At 44.7% G+C, this 21,300-nt stretch overlaps 1 protein-coding gene across 1 annotated transcript in view; it reads right to left on the bottom strand.

Annotated features, from left to right (window-relative positions):
* The window catches only part of pdzd2 (PDZ domain containing 2), a 137,144-nt gene that overhangs the window by 76,934 nt on the left and 38,910 nt on the right, over nucleotides 1-21,300 (bottom strand). The window contains exons 8-11 of the mRNA XM_034169533.1: nucleotides 19,777-19,925; nucleotides 19,126-19,245; nucleotides 8,586-8,700; nucleotides 8,412-8,485 (exon numbers count right to left, since the gene is read on the bottom strand). Coding sequence (XP_034025424.1) covers nucleotides 8,412-8,485; nucleotides 8,586-8,700; nucleotides 19,126-19,245; nucleotides 19,777-19,925 — 458 coding nt within the window. The remainder of the gene's footprint in view (nucleotides 1-8,411; nucleotides 8,486-8,585; nucleotides 8,701-19,125; nucleotides 19,246-19,776; nucleotides 19,926-21,300) is intronic.

Below are 21,300 nucleotides of genomic sequence, written 5' to 3' on the forward strand. Positions count from 1 at the left end.
ACCTTGAATGAATCTGTCATACCTACTGTGCATCTCTCCGCTGTCACACTATCAATCAATCAATCAATTTTTTTATATAGCGCCAAATCACAACAAACAGTTGCCCCAAGGCGCTTTATATTGTAAGGCAAGACCATACAATAATGTAAAACCCCAACGGTCAAAACGACCCCCTGTGAGTAAGCACTTGGCTACAGTGGGAAGGAAAAAGTACTATCCTGGTACATGTCCTCTACTCCCCTCACATACTTCTCTGCCCCTCTGGACCTCCTCATACAATACCACAACTCTGCTCTTGGCACCCTGTCATAAGCTTTCTCTAAGTCCACAAACACACAATGTAACTCTTTCTGGCCTTCTCTGTACTTCTCCATCAGTATTCTCAGAGCAAACATTGCATCTGTAGTGCTCTTTCTCGGCATGAAACCATATTGCTGGTCACAGATCTTCACCTGTTTCATAAGCCTAGCTTCTACTACTCTTTCCCATAACTTTATGCTCTGGCTGATCAACTTTATGCCTCTGTAGTTACTGCAGCTCTGCACATCACCCTTGTTCTTAAAAATAGGACATGGGTTAAAAAGCAATGAATTTTCATCTGACTGAAATTTTTCCTGGCAAAAATCAATGCCAGCAATTCCCTAAAATGCGGCGTAGTGGGGGCACACACACTCTTTTCCTCAATAAATACAGTATACAAATCTATTCTAAATAGCCTCTAAGGAAGAGAAAGAGAGAGAGAGAGACAAAGCATAAAAAGAATGCAAAACCTGAACATAAAGGTACATAAAAGGGTGGTGGGGGCAGAGTAGCTGTCTTGATTCTGGGGGGTTCTGAGGGTGCTCCCCTAGTAATTTTTTTAAAAGAACAAGTCAAATTTTGTATATTCTGGTGAATTTTAATGGGTATGAAGCCCTCTGAAACAAAGAAAACTCACTTCAAACTGAGGTAAAAACAGTATTTATTATGGGGGTCTGGGGGTGTTCTTTAAAAGAGCAAGTCAGATTTTGCATGTGCACTGAGAAACTCGAAACTTATTCACATTTAATCGGTAAAATGCTCTCACTTGCAAAACAAACGTAGCGTACCGCAAGTTAAACTTGAAAACTGACCTTTTTGTTATGCGTCGACGCGGGTTGAGGAGCGGACCTGCGTCTGACAGAACCCAGCGGTACAAATAACCAGAAGGCGGTTCCCAACAGAAACAATTTATTTTTCACCTGTGCTTACAAATGTAAAACATAAAAAAACGTCCCTCTGGTGGAGTGATAAGTGGCACGTTCTCCAGTGCCCGTAAGGATAAAAACCCGGCGCTCCTGGACTCACTACCACCGCCAAACACCCCCCAGGTGGACACGACGAACCGATTCTCTGTGGAGTAAAGAGAAGGTGAGGTGAGTCAGCAGATACAACTCTATCTTTCGCATAACACACGCTATCAGCAACACACTTAGGTCAATGTTTCTTTTTAACTTTATGCACGTGAGCAGCCTCTCACAACCAGTGGAGGATCACTTATCCTGCACGCCACCGCAGTGAGAAGCAAGCTGCACAATTCTCTTCACAGTCTCAGTTTACTGTGTAACAAAACACCAAGATACTATCAACAATTACTTAATCACTTAATTACCTTTAGCGTGTGCTGACAGCATGTGTCCTCACCCTTCCCTGCTTCACGGGCTCGATATGTCAAACCAGGCACGGTCCTCAGCGTCTCACAAACGAACGTCACAAGGTTGAGTTCCCGGCAGTTCTGCTCAAATCACACATGACTTATATGCAGAACACCATCCAATTATCTGCTCCAGCTGCAAGTCTTCAAGGCCGCACGTGAGCCCCTGCCACAGGTGTTCCACATGACACTAATAAGGGTGAGGACTCTTCAGCCAGCACTTTCTCCACAGACAAATCAGCCCTCATGCCACCTGGAGAGCAAAGAAAAGAAAAGAACACCAACACAACCAGCCACGCCCCCCCAACACACAACAGTACCCCCCCATCAACGGGAAGCCTCCCGGCGACCGAAGCAACCAGGCCCGAGAACAGCATCCCCCTCCAGGGTCCACGTCAGGAAGCAGGACAGGCACCGCAGCAGGAAGGCCGGCTGGAATCAACAAAAACCCCCAAAACAGTCCCCCAACACACAGGAAAAAAAAACACAAAAACCCACCCAACAACCTCCCCAGGGGACCGTCCCATCAACCCCGGGAAGAAAAGAAAAACTCCCAAACGTCAAAACCCCCAACACAGTCCCACAAACACAATACAAACGTAAATGCATAAAAGAAAAATAACAAACAACCCCCCCAGAATGACCTGCAGAGCCCAACCCCCCCCAGAAGGCCTTCATTGCCAGTTCCAGGAGGAACAGCCAAAACCATAAGCCCAACAAAGGTCCCCAGGTGCACATGGAGCAACACGGCGCCCCCCCCAGGGGACCGTACCATCAACCCCAGGAGGTACCCACCCCACAACCCCGGAACCCCAGACTTGGTCACACATGGCTGATCGGTCCCAAGCCAACTCCCCCCCAGGGGACCGTCCCATCAACCCCGGAGGTGGAACCCGGAAGGAAAACAAAACAAAATCAAAAACCAACCCCCGGAGGACAACCAAAAACAACCCCGGGGAGATAGAAACGACCATAAATCCCGTTACCCTCCCCAGCACCCCGAAAGACCCTAGGTCACTTCCAGAGCCCCCCGGCGGCACACTTTTGGCAAACGGCCCAAAATAGTAAGCCGGAGAAGGGAACAAGGAAAAAACTAACCCAGCTCAACCCCAGGGCGCAGCAGAGAACTGGAAATGCGTCCAGTGCCACAACTCGACCATACCCCAGCCGCACGGGAGGGGTGGAACCACCGAAATGGCGAACGGCAACAGATCGGCCCACCCCTCCGACTGAGGTAAGTCTCCGCTGCACCACACCCCGGCAACACCAATGACGAACGGTACAAAGGCTCACCGAGGCTGGAGTGGAACCGGGCCCTAACCAAACCAAAACAATGCCTCCAACACCCCCCCCCTAGGTGCAGAGGTCTGAGAATGCTCAGCGACCAACCTGCACCACCCCACAACCCACAAGACGAACAGTCTTGGGGCAAGTGAGGTCGGGGTTAGGGATGTAGAGAAATAAAAACAACAAAATAAAACGACCCAACAACCCAAAACAAAAAATACCTAAACCACATACAAACTTGACAATTAAGTTTGCCCGTCGATCACTCCACCAGATACGCCCCTAACTCCCCAAACACTCATAACCCCTAATTAAAGAAACCAAAACATTTACTTGTGCTGGAAATTTTTTATTTATTTATTTATTTTTTTTTATTGTGTTATATTTCCTGTCCCAGAACACTTGGAGTTACGTCGCCGTTATTTCTCTTGACGTTTACGTGTCGGGGCAATACAGACATCTCTACTCGTCCGAGCTGCATGGGCTCGTCAACAGGAGGAGCTGGAGGTCCCGTCGGAGGAGCCTCAGTGGGGCGAAGAAGAGGCGGCACAGACCTGTGTCGGGGAAAGCCCCGAGACAAAAAAAACCGCTCTGATGGGCGTCCTCTCTCGCGTCCACGCTCCCTCATCCGATCATCCAAACGAATCACCAACGATATTAGCTCATCTAAATCGTTTGGCTCATCACGGACCGCCAGCTCGTCTTTTAGTGCCTCATTTAACCCGTCTACAAACATGCCCCGTAAAGCTACGGCATTCCAACCGGATTGAGCAGAAAAAATCCGAAAGTCCACGGAATACTCCGCCGCACTCCGCCTCCCCTGCCTGAGATTCAGCAACCGTTGAGCACCGGTATTCGTTTTCACCGGATGGTCAAAAACCAATCGGAACTCCCGGGAAAAATCCTTAAAGGACCCTAACAATGGCGAGTTGTTACTCCACAACGCAGTGACCCAAGCTAAGGCGTCGCCTCGGAGCAGATTTATTACATAGGAAACACGACTTCCATCGGAAGAGAAGGAAGCCGGTCGCTGAGTAAAAACCAAAGAACATTGCATCAGAAACGATGCACAAGCTTCGGCGTCTCCCGCATAAGGCTCCGGGTGACAAATAACCGGTTCAAACACCGTATCCCTGGGTGACGGAGTTATCTGCCCCGGTATCGATGATGCCACAGCTGGAGCTGCAGGAAGCGGAACGGCTTGCGCTGCAAGCTCCGTAACACGGGCGTCTGTTTGTTCAAGTCGATTTGCGAGATGCTGTAATTGCACCCATATTTTCTCCAAGTGTTCTTGCACCTTTTCGGCAAAAGGACCCGCCTCTGCCGCTGGGTCCATTATGAAATGGCCGGGAACTACTGTTATGCGTCGACGCGGGTTGAGGAGCGGACCTGCGTCTGACAGAACCCAGCGCTACAAATAACCAGAAGGCGGTTCCCAACAGAAACAATTTATTTTTCACCTGTGCTTACAAATGTAAAACATAAAAAAACGTCCCTCTGGTGGAGTGATAAGTGGCACGTTCTCCAGTGCCCGTAAGGATAAAACCCGACGCTCCTGGACTCACTACCACCGCCAAACACCCCCCAGGTGGACACGACGAACCGATTCTCTGTGGAGTAAAGAGAAGGTGAGGTGAGTCAGCAGATACAACTCTATCTTTCGCATAACACACGCTATCAGCAACACACTTAGGTCAATGTTTCTTTTTAACTTTATGCACGTGAGCAGCCTCTCACAACCAGTGGAGGATCACTTATCCTGCACGCCACCGCAGTGAGAAGCAAGCTGCACAATTCTCTTCACAGTCTCAGTTTACTGTGTAACAAAACACCAAGATACTATCAACAATTACTTAATCACTTAAATATCTTTAGCGTGTGCTGACAGCATGTGTCCTCACCCTTCCCTGCTTCACGGGCTCGATATGTCAAACCAGGCACGGTCCTCAGCGTCTCACAAACGAACGTCACAAGGTCGAGTTCCCGGCAGTTCTGCTCAAATCACACATGACTTATATGCAGAACGCCATCCAATTATCTGCTCCAGCTGCAAGTCTTCAAGGCCGCACGTGAGCCCCTGCCACAGGTGTTCCACATGACACTAATAAGGGTGAGGACTCTTCAGCCAGCACTTTCTCCACAGACAAATCAGCCCTCATGCCACCTGGAGAGCAAAGAAAAGAAAAGAACACCAACACAACCAGCCACGCCCCCCAACACACAACACTTTTTGTGGATTAAAGTCACTAACCAGGCCCGCCATGTCCCACCGGAGTTTTTATTCATTCCTCATGAATGTGGCTTTTCCGATGGGCAGCCAACTCTCAGACCTGGACTGGATCATTAATATCTGCCACTGTGCCAGCTCATCAACTGAAGTTAAAAATAATGTCCTCCGTTATGCAAGACGTGACTTGTTCCTTCAAATGCGCACGGTGTTACCGGTGTCACGTGGGCTCACCGACAAACTGAAGTTATGGCCCCTCATGTAAAAAGGAAAGAAAAAAATGTCCTTCATTTATGGTTTTTGAGGAACTTCACTGATTAAGCCCTTTTCTTCCAAGTGACTCGTTCTCTGTTGCTGCCACCGTCTGGGCATCAGTACTCCGGGCCGCAGATCCGACTGATAAAAACCTCTCTCTCCCCGATGGACTCGCTCCTGCTGTTCTTTCGGCTCGGTTCCGAATGTCCGTGCCATGGCAATTAGAAAACATTGACATCACGCCGACTTAGTGGATTAGTTTTAATCAGATTGACCATCTCCAAAACACAAAAGTAAAAAGGGTCACCTGCTTTACTTGGGGAAGGTCTGCCAATGTTCCCATGAAGACAGGGAGGAGAAGGACCGTGGCTCATGGCAAGCAGTAAACAGAGCAGAGGGGAGTGAAAATTCACACAGTCCCTTCCTCCGCGGTGTGGCGCCATCCTCGCTGACATTGCTGCTACTTTGATTAGCGCAGAATGGGATGTTGCTTTGACAGTGAGAGTATCATACTTTGGCTCCAAAACATGCAAGACACAACGTGTGCAAGCGCATGTGTGGTTACATTTTCCAAATGACGGAAATCAGTCATGGTGATGGAGAACTTTAACCAATGAAATAGGAACCAGCACACTTCGTCTCCACTCCTCAGGTATCTTCTCACTTTCCAAGGTTTTATTAAACAACCTGGTTAGAAACTCCAATGCCATCTCTCCTAGACATTTCCATGCCTCCACTGGAATGTCATCTGGACCAACTGCTTAAAATACTTTTCACAGAAGAATGGGTTCTTACTTCAATGGCATGAGCTCTGAGCCAGAGTAAAGCATTCAGGCATATGGACACAGACTGTGTGAGAGGTTCCAAGACCCACCCTCATTTCAGTTACATTACCAAAGACTGGCGTTAGGTTTTATACTGTGTCTGTGTATGGGCATGTCTCAATAATAAATTTTGGTGGACAATATTTTACCTCAGAAAACATGATGATAAATATTATTATTGTCATTGTTTTAAAATGATTTTATATAATGGTAATTGGCATAAAAATGCAAGTATATCCTTTTAAAGAGCAATGAAATTTTAATTCTAAATAATAGTCAACACTGGAAATGAAAAGTGAAAAAAATATATCTTAAATCAGTGATTCATATTTCAAAAGGGTGATATGACCTAATCCCCCCCCCCCCCCCCCCCCGTGCTTGAATTAATGGCCCTGCATATGATGGATTCTTCTCAGGCATCAGTGGGCCAATGCAAAGCAGATTAAAATAAACCAGTCAAGTTTCTTCGTGTTTTTTTCATTTGGAAAATCCAAAACTTGAACCAATTTAAGACAAAGTTAAATGATGCAAATTTCATATTTCCTTTTCATATGTTACATTTCGTCCTGTCCAGGATGCACCCAGCCTCACGCCCTATGACTGCTGGGATAGGGTCGAGCCCATCTGTGACCCTTAATTAGAGTAAGCAGGTACAGAAAATGGGTGGATGGATGATACATTGCATGTCATGTATATGTAATAAATAACATTTAAGAGGTTAAAAAAAACACAATATTGGATAGACATAGCATTTGCTAGCATGTTCAAAATGATGTAAGAGAACATCAAGACCAAGATGGTAGTGTACAAGGCATGTGTTCTCAGCACACTGCTCTAATAGGAGTGAGACGTGGTCAACCTATGTCAACCAGGAGAAGAGACTCAGTGTAGCAGTCACCATGTCGTGTCACATAAAATATAATTCTTGTCTATTTTGGCCCCACCTAGCTGGCAGCATAGCGACCGTTGTCTCCTGTCGCTGCCAACGCCAACTCTGAAAATTAATGGCAGCTTGTCGCTTGTAGTTAATGCGACCATAGGGTAAAAGCTTGTTTCACTCTGAAGAAAAACACATTAGGGATACAATCAATCAATTCAATCAATCAATTTTTTTTATATAGCGCCAAATCACAACAAACAGTTGCCCCAAGGCGCTTTATATTGTAAGGCAAGGCCATACAATAATTATGTAAAACCCCAACGGTCAAAACGACCCCCTGTGAGCAAGCACTTGGGTACAGTGGGAAGGAAAAACTCCCTTTTAACAGGAAGAAACCTCCAGCAGAACCAGGCTCAGGGAGGGCAGTCTTCTGCTGGGACTGGTTGGGGCTGAGGGAGAGAACCAGGAAAAAGACATGCTGTGGAGGGGAGCAGAGATCGATCACTAATGATTAAATGCAGAGTGGTGCATACAGAGCAAAAAGAGAAAGAAACAGTGCATCATGGGAACCCCCAGCAGTCTACGTCTATAGCAGCATAACTAAGGGATGGTTCAGGGTCACCTGATCCAGCCCTAACTATAAGCTTTAGCAAAAAGGAAAGTTTTAAGCCTAATCTTAAAAGTAGAGAGGGTGTCTGTCTCCCTGATCTGAATTGGGAGCTGGTTCCACAGGAGAGGAGCCTGAAAGCTGAAGGCTCTGCCTCCCATTCTACTCTTACAAACCCTAGGAACTACAAGTAAGCCTGCAGTCTGAGAGCGAAGCACTCTATTGGGGTGATATGGTACTACAAGGTCCCTAAGACAAGATGGGACCTGATTATTCAAAACCTTATAAGTAAGAAGAAGAATTTTAAATTCTATTCTAGAATTAACAGGAAGCCAATGAAGAGAGGCCAATATGGGTGAGATATGCTCTCTCCTTCTAGTCCCCGTTAGTACTCTAGCTGCAGCATTTTGAATTAACTGAAGGCTTTTTAGGGAACTTTTAGGACAACCTGATAATAATGAATTACAATAGTCCAGCCTAGAGGAAATAAATGCATGAATTAGTTTTTCAGCATCACTCTGAGACAAGACCTTTCTGATTTTAGAGATATTGCGTAAATGCAAAAAAGCAGTCCTACATATTTGTTTATGTAGAAAACAAAAGAAAACAACAACATCAACAAAAGCCTGATGTGAAAGCCTTCTTAAAATATGTTTCACCTTGAACGTCTGAATGGCCTGTTGGTGTGTGAGACCTTGCAGAGACTCTCCATTCACCTCCAGGATCTCATCACCTACACAGGGACAAAGGCAAACATTAACTGACTCTGTTTTGATGAATATTTCTCCATGTAGTCAGTCAGTCAGTACGACTGAATGAAAAGTATCAGTTACCCTCCTTCAGTCGTCCATCAGCAGCTGCAGCTCCGTGAGGAAAAATGGTTTTGACAAAAATCCCCATTTGGCCACGCACTGAATCCTGCCCGCCAACTATACTGAATCCAAGGCCCTAAAAACAGAATGCCATGAATATGTAGACGTCACACCAACTCTGACAAGGAGGTCACGTTATAACCACATGTAGTGGTTCTTTTCTAAAAAAATACTACATCAACCAGTTTTCAAACATGGGAGGGGGTTGGGCAAATGCCACATATGAACACAGTGCATATTTCTGTACATCTGGAGCCACAGGCAGCTCTAGGAATTCTTGTCACTTTTCTAAACCTTGGTAGATGTTTCCTATTGTGTGTCCGTCTACGCAGTGAAGAAACAAACTCATGTTTGATGCCATAAAACAACTTTCATTTTAATCCAATGTTTATCTCACTTAGCATTTTGACTCCACGTCCACAAAAGCCTTTTAGTGTGGCAGCTATGAATCCTTTTGTAGTATGGATACTTTTGCCCTGGTGTTTCAGGCAGCAGCACCCATACTTCATAGGAAACCCATACTCCCCTCTACTGCAACACCACCCAAGCCATCTGAAACAAACAATAGCTAAGGGACATTTTTTAATGACAAAGAAGAAATTGTTCAGAACTGGATAAATCCTAGATCTGGCCTTCTGAGACTGCACAGGCAGAACCAACTTCTGAAATGAGACGGTCTAGCCCACTGAGCATTTGCAATTGTGTTATTAGCTTATCCAGGTCCTAACGCCTGTCGCCAAGCAACCTTGACACTTGCATTTGGCAATCTAGTGTAGTAGACATAATTCATAGTTTAGTCATCATTTTTCAATACTTATTTATACTTTACTTATAAAAACATTACTTATTAATAACTGGACAGGGGTGGTGGCCAAATGGTTAATGCGCTTGGTTTCAGTTCAGAAGGCTCTGGGTTCAAATCCCACCCCTGCCACATTTCTCCATGTAATGTGGAGTTGTGTCAGGAAGGGCATCCGGCGTAAAACCTGTGCCAATTCAACATGCAGATCCAACTTGGATTTGCTGTGGCGACCCCGAGTGCAAACAAGGGAGCAGCCGAAGGGACTTACTGTACATGTAGAGGCCAAAATTGTTTTTTGGTGGTTTCATATTTACAAACCATTTTGTCTTGAAAATAAAAATCGCACAATGAATCCTGGGATGATTTGGGATGCAAAGAATACGCCTGTATTATTCTTCATTTCTGGAGGAAAAGAAGGCTACATATGTCTGCCATATTTCAAGGAGCCTAGTTGCACCACTATTGAAGAGATGGTTGACTATAAGGCCGAATAGCAAAACACAACCATCTACTCAAATCCATCTTCAGTTCTTTACAATGACGTCTTTACTTTGGACTGAAAGCCCAGAATTCGCTTCTCTCTGGGCTTTCTGTAGGACCTCTTTCACACACAGTCTCAACTGACTGTTTACAATAACATCACAGATTTCCTGTGATCCACTGCAGGTTTAGAGAAATATTTTTTGAGCCTAGTAAGTAAGTAAGTAAGTAAGTAAGCTTTATTTATAAAGCGCCTTTCACAGACCAGGGTCACAAAGCGCTGCACATGGCATACAAAAATAATCTAAAAATAACATACGAAAACAATAAAATACAATATTAGGCTAAAAAGCTAACAAAGAAATGCGTCTTTAGTTGCCTTCTAAAAGTATCTATACAATTCAGAGAATGAAGGGCACAGGGAAGCTCATTCCAGAGGATAGGCGCCACCGCTTTAAAAGATCTGTCCCCGTGAGTTTTAAAACGGGTCCGAGGAACCATCAACAGGTTTTGATTGGACGACCTGAGGCTCCTGGAGGAAGCATAAGGCTGGATCAGGTCCCTGATGTACTCCGGTGCCTGTCCATGTAGAGCTCTAAAAGTCAATACCAGGATTTTGTAATGAATCCTGTAGGAGACAGGCAGCCAATGCAAAGTATTAAGAATAGGAGTAATATGGTCCCTCCTGTGGGTGCGGGTAAGCAGGCGCGCAGCAGAATTTTGCACAACCTGCAGGCGGGCCAACTCCTTCTTATTCAGACAGGTGAAGAGACTGTTACAATAATCCAAACGCGATGAGACGAACGCATGAACAATCATCTCAAGCTCTTTTAAAGTCACCATCTTACGGAGCTTAGAGATGTTCCGAATTTGGAAAAAACAGTTCTTAACCAGGTAATTTGTGTGCTGCTCCAAAGACATTCCTCCATCCAAAATGACACCCAGGTTACGCAGACTGCTTTTGACCGTACAGCTTAGGCTACCGAGATGCTGCTTAATTCCAGGTACAGCACTCTCTGGTGCTACAATCAGAGTCTCAGTCTTATTGGAATTTAACTGCAGACTATTCTCAGTGAGCCATTCCTTAATTTTGGCCAAACAATTTGTGAGAGAGCAGAGTTTCTGTGGCTCAGTTGTCTTAAAAGAGCAGTACAGCTGCAGATCATCGGCATACAAATGATAGGACACATCACTGAACTGCTGGATCAGCTTGCTGAGAGGAAGGAGATACAACGAGAACAAAACAGGTCCCAAGACCGATCCCTGTGGCACACCCCACAGAAGATCTGCAGATTCCGACACTGCATTGCCCACCATCACACTAAAAGTTCTACCAGTCAGGTAAGAGGTAAACCACTCTAAAACACAACCTGACATTCCAACCAAATCCCGCAATCTGTTTATCAGAATGCCATGGTCAACGGTATCAAACGCCGAAGACAGATCAAACAGAACCAGCACAGAACATTTGCCAGTGTCAGCTGCCGTCATCATGTCACTAGACACCTTCAACAGGGCTGTTTCAGTAGAATGAAACTCACGGTACCCAGATTGAAAAGTGTCATGGATGTTGTTAGCCTGCAAGAACGATCTCAATTGAGCACAGACTACCTTTTCCAAGACTTTGGCCAAGAAAGGGGTTTTAGATATTGGCCTAAAGTTCTTGAGCTCTGTAGAATCCAATCCATCTTTCTTTAACTGTGGTTCCACAATGGCATGTTTAAAATAACAGGGAAACACACCACTCGACAAAGATATATTAAACATTTTAGCAATGTAGGGCCCGATGGAGTCAAATACATTCATAAACAGTTTAAACGGAAGAACATCCAAAATACCAGAGGATGGCTTCACTTTATTCATGATGGTTGAGATGTCTTCTACAGTAACAGGCTCAAATGAGGCCCAGCACTGAGTGGGAGGTTCCCAGTGCTGGGGACCATGGCATGGAGGCAGGTTGTACTTTATAACTCTAACCTTATCAATAAAGAAATCCAGGAACTCCTCAACTAGTTTTAGAGATAACAGGAGTGACGGCAGCAGGTGACACAAGAGAGCTGATTGTGTCAAAAAGCACTTTAGGATTTCTTTTATTGGAGGCAATCAGGCGATTAAAATAACTCGTCCTGGCCTCCTCTATCGTCTTATTTAAGGAAGATATTAAGTCTCTTAAATGTAGCCTGTGAACCTCCAGTTTTGTTGACTTCCATAGGCGTTCAATCTGGTGACATGTTCTCCTTAGAGTCATAATCCCATCATTTATCCAAGGACAGAAACTTTCACGAGGAGCTTTATTAGCCTTAAGTGGTGCCAGATAGTGGCACAGTGGCTATTAAAGCTATTCATAAAACAATGAGTTTCAGTGAGATTACTAAAAAGTAAAGGGTTGAATTTATCACAGAAAAGCGTAGCTGTTGTCTCTGTGATAATTCTCCTTTCTGCCTTAGTAGAAACAGGTCGAGGCTCAGATGGCACCATCAAATCAAAGAAAACACAACAATGATCACTCAGAAGAACATCCTCCACACATACATTGGTAATTTCCAGGCCCAGTGCAAAAACCAGATCCAACGTGTGACCCTTGTTGTGAGTGGGACCTGACACATACTGTTTAAAATTAAAAGCCTCTGTCATAGTTATAAGCTCTCTTGCTGAAGTAGAAGAATCAACATCAATCTGGAAATTAAAATGACCCAAAATTAAGACCTTTTTCAATCTAATTATAGACGATAAAAAGTCAGTAAAAGCCTTAAGAAAAGTCCCAGCAGGGCCAGGAGGTCGATAGATCAAAATACTATAAAATTTATGTGAGGAACCAACTTCCATCATGAGCGCCTCAAAAGAGGGGGCATGGCTCGTATCCGACAGTCTGCATGTGTACCGGTCCCGGTGCACAGCAGCCAGTCCTCCCCCCGCACGACAGGGGCGGGGCTTACCCACTGCTAAGCAACCCGCAGGATAGAGCTCATTTAAATGGATGCATTCATTTTCCCTCTGCCACGTTTCTGTGAGGAAAAGAAAGTCAAGTTTTTCCTGACAAAAAGCTCATTAATGGAGAACGCTTTATTTGAAATAGAGCGCGCATTCAATAATCCAATCCGACTCAACAATGAGGCGGTAGTCGAGTCCGCTGAACACAGCGGGATAGGCTGCAGACATCTCCCACAATCACGTGAGGCACCACTGTACTGGCAAAACCCACGCTGCTCCCGAGATGTAAACATGGAAAACAGGGACGGACCCGAGACCCAAGCGACTCGTCCATCGGGGACCCAGTGATGTCCAGGCTGAGTCCTGCAACACAGAGGAGTGGTGGGATGCATGAACAGGGCCGCACCGCCAGCCGTATGGCCCTGCAAGAGTGGAACTGGACGAAGCCACCTGTAGCTTCGGTATCCACGAGCTGCATGCCACACTCCTCGTCTGATCCAAACCTGGACACCCGCTCTGCAGCCTCTTCTCCTCTTTTTCGGACTACCTGGACGTCGCCACATCAGGTATTCCCGGGAGGAGGGGGAACACACAAACGGAGGCGGGAAAGTTTGCTTGTAACTATCCCAGTCATGAAAGAGGCATTCCATTGTCTCTTTAATTTTAAAAAGAGAGTCGCGATCATAAATCTGTTTTGCACTCACGCAATCGCTATCCGTCAAAGTTGATATGACAGCACACACAATCAGGAAAATAACAGAAAAACGACATGGTAACAGGCAAGCAGCAGCCGGAACACACACAGGCGCCATCTTGTCTTGTCTGGTCAGGAAGGAAGTAGCACCAATTTTGTGATCTTAAGTATGTATGAAACCATAATTAATGAAGTAATCCACTCGTGTCTGTACATGTCCAAAGTATTGCATAAGTTGTGCCCCCTATATAAACCAGCTAATCTGGTATGATCATAATCACTCCGACTACAACCACTGGCAATAATTATGGAATCACCGGCCTCTGAGGATGTTCATCCATCCATCCATCCATCCATTTTCTTCCGCTTTATCCGGAGTCGGGTCGCGGGGGCAGCAGCTCAAGGAAAGCCCAGACCTCCCGATCCACACACACCTCCTCCAGCTCCTCCGGGGGAACCCCAAGGTATTCCCAAGCCAGCCGAGAGATGTAGTCCCTCCAGCGTGTCCTGGGTCTTCCCCGGGGCCTCCTCCCAGTGGGACGTGCCCGGAACACCTTTCCAGCGAGGCGTCCAGGGGGCATCCGGAAAAGATGCCCGAGCCACCTCAACTGACTCCTTTCGACGTGGAGGAGCAGTTGTTCAGTTAAACAACTGAATGTTCATTCAGTTGTTTAATTTTGTAGAAAAAAAGCAGATCACAGACATGACACAAAACTAAAGTCATTTCAAATGGCAACTTTCTGGCTTTAAGAAACACTATAAGAAATCAAGAAAAAAGATTGTGGCAGTCAGTAACGGTTACTTTTTTAGACCAAACAGAGGAAAAAAATATGGACTCACTTAATTCTGAGGAATAAATTATGGAATCACCCTGTAAATTTTCATCCCCAAAACTAAAACCTGCATCAAATCAGATCTGCTTGTTAGTCTGCATCTAAAAAGGAGTGCTCACACCTTGGAGAGCTGTTGCACCAAGTGGACTGACATGAATCATGGCTCCAACACGAGAGATGTCAATTGAAGCAAAGGAGAGGATTATCAAACTCTTAAAAGAGAGTAAATCATCACGCAATGTTGCAAAAGATGCTGGTTGTTCACAGTCAGCTGTGTCTAAACTCTGGACCAAATACAAACAACATGAGAAGGTTTTTAAAGGCAAACATACTGGTAGACCAAGGAAGACATCAAAGCGTCAAGACAGAAAACTTAAAGCAATATGTCTCAAAAATCGAAAATGCACAACAAAACAAATGAGGAACGAATGGGAGGAAACTGGAGTCAACGTCTGTGACTGAACTGTAAGAAACCTCCTAAAGGAAATGGGATTTACATACAGAAAAGCTAAACGAAAGCCATCATTAACACCTAAACAGAAGAAAACAAGGTTACAATGGGCTAAGAAAAAGCAATCGTGGACTGTGGATGACTGGATGAAAGTCATATTCAGTGATGAATCTCAAATCTGCATTGGGCAAGGTGATGATGCTGGAACTTTTCTTTGGTGCCGTTCCAATGAGATTTATAAAGATGACTGCCTGAAGAGAACATGTAAATTTCCACAGTCATTGATGATATGGGGCTGCATGTCAGGTAAAGGCACTGGGGAGATGGCTGTCATTACATCATCAATAAATGCACAAGTTTACGTTGATATTTGGGACACTTTTCTTATCCCATCAATTGAAAGGATGTTTGGGGATGATGAAATCATTTTTCAAGATGATAATGCATCTTGCCATTGAGCATCCATCCATCCATTCATTTTCTTCCGCTTTATCCGGAGTCGGGTCGCGGGGGCAGCAGCTCAAGCAAAGCCGCCCAGACCTCCCGATCCACACACACCTCCCCCAGCTCCTCCGGGGGAACCCCAAGGCGTTCCCAAGCCAGCCGAGAGATGTAGTCCCTCCAGTGTGTCCTGGGTCTTCCCCGGGGCCTCCTCCCAGTGGGACGTGCCCGGAACACCTCTCCAACGAGGCGTCTAGGGGGCATCCGGAAAGGATGCCCCCTTTCAACGTGGAGGAGCAGTGGCTCGACTCCGAGCTCCTCACCCTATCTCTAAGGGAGCGTCCAGCCACCCTGCGGAGGAAACTCATCTCGGCCGCTTGTACTCGCGATCTCGTTCTTTTGGTCATGAGCCAAATCTCATGACCATAGGTGAGGATCGGAACGTAGATCGATCGGTAAATCGAGAGCTATGCCCCCCTACTCAGCTCTCTCTTCACCACGACGGTCCGATACAGCGACCGCATCACTGCAGATGCTGCACCGATCCGTTTATTGATCTCACGCTCCATCCGTCCCTCACTCGTGAACAAGACCAGTAAAAGATCAAGGACCGAGACGTCGCACGGTATGGCGGAGCCGGGTCCCACCCTGGAGCTAGGCCTGGGGTTGGGGCTCGCGCGCGAGCACCTGGTGGTCGGGCCTTAGCCCATGGGGCCCGGCCGGGCTCAGCCCGAAAGAGTGATGTGGGCCCGCCCTCCTGTGGGTTCACCACATGCAGAGGGGGCCATGGGGGTCAGGTGCAGAGAGGATTGGGTGGCGGTTGAGGGCGGGTGGCCCGGCGGCCCGGTCCATGCTTACAGCCCCTGGCTGTTAGGACGTGGAATGCCATAGAGCAAAAACTGTGAAAACATTCCTTGCAAAAAGACACATAGGGTCAATGTCATGGTAAAAAGGTTGTTGCTTTTTCATTGCTTGCATCTAAGATAAAACTTGGAAATTGCTGTGAAAAGTCTATTTGGTAGTTGTGAAACTTGCATTTAACTTTAAAAAATAATTTTACTTAATAATTTCACTTGCATTAACATTTACGAGTACCTTATATGGAAAAAATCATAACTCCAACAGGAAGGCCAGCAACAACACAAATTTTGGATTATACCATATTCAGATATGTAAGAACTCATTGTGAAAAGATGAAACTGTTATTCAAATGGCCACATGGCCAAATGAGGATGTGAAAACAGGCAATAAAAAAAAAAAACGAGCATATTAATAAAAATTGTTCTGTCATTCCTGAACTAGCAATAACTTTGGTTTTCTTATGGATGTAGTCTAATATATCAAACTAATAGGAGAAAAAAAATTGCTTTATCTAGCATACTTTTTGAGTAATAAGCACTTAAAGGTAGTAGAATGTTTTGCATTTTTGATTTTCAACCATTGTCAGAGCCTTGTGAAGGAAAAGGGATACAAGATATACAAAATCTGACAAGATTTTTGAATTCTACAGGAAAAGTTAGCACTAGACACTTACTTTCAAAGTTGTGCATGCCATTTAATTGGAGATACTCATGTTGGAAAGTGCACAGAGAGCCTCGTTTGGTAAAATTCAAATAATTAACTAAAATTTCCAGGGGCTGTGCCTTCAACACTATTTGAGATACAGACCTAATATTTTGGGGTTTTACATATCTCTGGTATAGGACCACCTGTGAATTTTTTCATAAGAATCTGAGAGGGTGACCTGGGAGCTGCCGGGTGACTTGAGATGGACTGACCCAAAACAGTTGTTTAACTTGAAGTCCATGAAAATCATACTTTCGTGCAGATGTCTTATTATATTCATTTCCAATAAAAATCTGTGTTGGAAAGCTATTTTCTCAATTACAAAACTTAAATGCATCACTAGGCAGACTGTCAACATCAAGTTTTCACTATATTTCTGTTAATAAATCAACAACAGAATGTCACAAAGACTTTGTTGGACTACTTCCAGAAACTACAACTTCTTAGAAGAAGTTTCCATCTTCCCTCAAGATGATCAGTCCCTCATAGCCAATCCAAGAAGCCGGAGAGATTCACATGGTACTGTGTCTGGGATTGTCAGTGAAACACACAGAAAAAAGGAAAAAATGCTCCAAAAACACTTCAATTTTTATTTATTCCTTCATACAAAGAAAATTATGGTGGAAGAACATGCATGGAGGAATGTGTCCTTTTTCAACTCGAAAGCAATTACGGATTTCAGCAACGTGAACGTCAGCGTTTTAGTGACAGACATTTTATTTGTGCAATATGGATTTATCTGAAAAGAGAAGACATCTATCTGACACTGCTAAGTGATTTTATTTTACAAATATGTTTTTTGGCAATGTACCAGCTCCCAGCTACGCAGCTCCCAGTGGGTGGTGCTGATGCATTGCACAACACATATTTCCACTTCAGTGAAAATATACAGTGTTTGGAAATGTTTTTCGTATATTACACTACTTTTGTGACCTAAAGATTTTGGCAAACCCATCTCTGAAACCAAAATAGTTCATCAACATAAACAAAGATGCATTTTTTTTTAAGATTTTATATTTCATATTCTCAGCTTTAGAGACAAATCTTTACACAATGTTCTATACAAATATATGTCTCACATTTGAAAAGTTGACATTGTTCTGAACATTCTGATGTGGAACACGTGGTCATTAACCAATATACAAATACCTTAAAAGAGAAATTACTGAAGGCATGGTAAAATGACCAGGACAAGTACAGTCACCAGTTTCTGTTGAACATTGACAGAACAACAGAAAACAAAGTTGCCAACAACACAAGAGCAGCAACTTCAAAGCCTCAGACTGTTCCACTGGATCGCACATATTGCCAACCCCGATTGACTTTTCCTACCAGGAGAGGAGGCACCGCAGATGTTGCGAAAGGAAGCAGAAGAAAGGTCATCACTGAGGTATATCTGCTAGGATAGCAGCTAACCCACTCAGATAACAATGCCATCTGCCTTACTCACCAAAATTTGTTCTGTGGACAACAATATGGACAATATACACCTTGTCAGAGGCACTCACTATGACATGACTGTTGTATTCTCATTGTCACAGAAACATGGCTAATATGCTACAGGGCTGACAGAGCCTGGGGTACAACAAGTAAGATCAGCAGAGACTGTGTGTGCATGCATGCGTGTCTCAGAGCTGATGGTCTCCACAAACTTCTGATGGAGTTTATTATTATCATCAAGTACGAGCCAACTGACCTGCTGATGGAATTTTCTGCGAGAGGTTCACAGATTGCTAAAGACGTGGGAGCTGTCTTCAGACCCAAGTGACACATCTTAACTGAGAGCAGCCAGAGACAATTTGTCTAGTACCATCAGAAAAACAAAATGACAACAAACTAGTTAATAATGACCCCCATGATCATGACTAGCTCTGACAAGGTAGTCACGGAAGACTTAAAATCATTCTTCCTCTCACCCTGAACCCTCTTCAGCCTGCATTTTGGGCTGGACTCTGGACTCACAGGTGAAAATGCTGTTCATAATTAGAGTTCAGCATTTAACACGACCACCCCTCCACAGCTGATAGAGAAACTCAACCTGCTGGGCCTGAATACCTCTCTATGTACCTGGTCTCTGGATTTGTCTCTGAGAGACAACAGTCAGTCATCACGTCTGCGTCCTGTGGACATTTTAAAGTTGACTTTGACTATGAGGATGCAGCAGCATAATTCTCTAAGCAAAGCATGACAAACACACTACTGACACACTTCCAGAGTAAATGAGAAATATTTCTGTTATTTCAACAAACACCTGAAGGAAAACAAAGCAGATTCAGGCTGACATGTCAGTGAAGTGCACTCACCTTGCCCTGGCCTTTCATCAGCACGATACTGGAGATAATGGATGGATGTGCCAGTCGCCATGGAGACTCCACTTGAGTGGTACTGAGGGACCGCGCCGATTTCTTAATTGAGTGATGCTCCTAAAAAAACGAGAGCAAGGGGAAGTGTCAGCTGCATTCATCTTGCAACAGAAACACAAAGGTCTGCAGCATTTTTCCAAGATTTTTTTTTTTTTCAGGCCCAGTGGTACTTGATAAAAACCCAATTCACAGGGACCGTAGAGCGTAAAATCAAAATTCTTCTCAGGCAAGGTTGTGTTTTTAGCAACTTTCACTGGAAAAAAATGTTTTTCAGATTATATTTTTGTTGAGCTTAATCTTTAACTCATTTGCTCAGAAAAAGTCATCATCTGTAGACACTCTTCAGGGAAAATTGCTTTGAAGCTTGGTGAAGATGTGCTTACTCGCTGACCAGTTAGTACACAGACACACATGAAAGATTACAAATACGCTGCTGCTTCGCCAGCAGTCAGGATAAAAATACATGAAAGTATGAAAAGACAAAGTCAGTTATCTCTTGGTAATTGAGGTTCTTTGACAACATGATGAGTAAAATCAAACATTTGTGAATTTTCAATTTCAACTCAATAAGGATTCATGAGTTTCTCTGACCTGTTGCACTGCAGCGCCATCTAGTTGTTGTGGTAAGGAGTGCTTACGTTGTCCAGGTGGCAGCTTCTCTACCACGTCACTATCAGTCATGTAACTGTCCACAAACAGCTCGTCATCCTCACCAACTGACGCGAGGCGGCTCAGACCCCCTAAACCACAAGGGAGACACTTGATCAAGGTTTAAAGTAGACCTGCATTGAAATAAATGTGGTCAGATCTCAGAAAGAAATAGCTGATATCTATTTATAAGACCTTTATGAATGCAGTAAAGTAAATCTGCAAGCCCAAATTTGTAATTCAGTGGAGAAATCTTCGTTTAAAAATGAAAAATTTGCAGCTAAAATTTGGCCCTCCGCGAAAACTGTTTGCACCATCTCCCTGTCTACTGAATGGAGGGGCGGCCAACTTGGCAACAAGTCCAGAGACTACGCTCGCTGTTTTGATGCGATGCGCTCCGGCAGCCCGCAAGGATAGACTTCTTGCGGAAAAATCCGCAGCGCCGCATGGTCTCGGTAATCGCAGCCGCAGAGCTCCGTGGCCACTGAGAGAGGTTTGTATGTTTTTAATGACTTGAATTCTTTGCAGGTCCCGCATCTGGAGGCTAAGGGCCCTGTCCCACTGGGGAGAGGATCAATTGCGCATGAATTGAGTATACAAATTGCGGGTGTTCGTTGTCGTCCGCAACAAAAATGGCCAAAAATGACAAATGTCCCAGTATGAATCACGGAGATATTAATAATATATAGCGAATATATGATGAACAATCATGGTTATATAACGCATGTAGTGAGGAAACTGATCCAACACACTGAGATTATCACGGCAGCGTTACGGGTGTATTATGAATGCATCGCACACGTGTTGCGCGTGCACGGCATCTGCAATGCAGTCATAAAAGAAGCACACTTGGGCTGTCAGCATCACTATTCACACCAACAATACAGCCTCTGGAGCATTTGCTGGACTTGGACAAGTTGATCACAGAGTTAATGTTCTTGTTGTCATGCGAGGGTTAACTGTTCATGAGATTGGTGAGCCGGAGGGGGGAAGACGCTCAGGGAGGGGTGAGACGGTATTTTTTTTGTTGTTTTTTTTGAAAGCCTCACAGAAAACAGACTTCAGCGTAAGTTGTGGCTAAACAGCAACTCTTCCTTTTGTTGGTGTTAAATAAAAGTCCTGGATTGCAGCAGCTATTACGTCTTTGTGGATTTACACAGCTGGACCGGCACTGACTGGCAGGGATGTCGCTTTCTGCCAAATATAGTACTTTGGGTTTACGTGACGTCTTTGTTATGCATTCACAGAATGTCCGCAAATCAGCTGCAAAGCAGATGTAATAAAAACGCTTTATTCGTGGCCAATCTGTATGCAGTCGCTACAACATATTTTAGTTTGTGATGTGGACATGATGGGCACGATGTATATCTGTTTTACACACTGTCCCGGTCCGCTGCCAAGCCGCAAATCCCCGTCAGTTGCGGATATCAGCGGTTAACGGCAGATATACAGCGCACAGAGTAAGTA

The sequence above is a fragment of the Thalassophryne amazonica genome, chromosome 5 (genome assembly GCF_902500255.1).
Source record: "Thalassophryne amazonica chromosome 5, fThaAma1.1, whole genome shotgun sequence".
Taxonomy (NCBI): Eukaryota; Metazoa; Chordata; class Actinopteri; order Batrachoidiformes; family Batrachoididae; genus Thalassophryne; species Thalassophryne amazonica.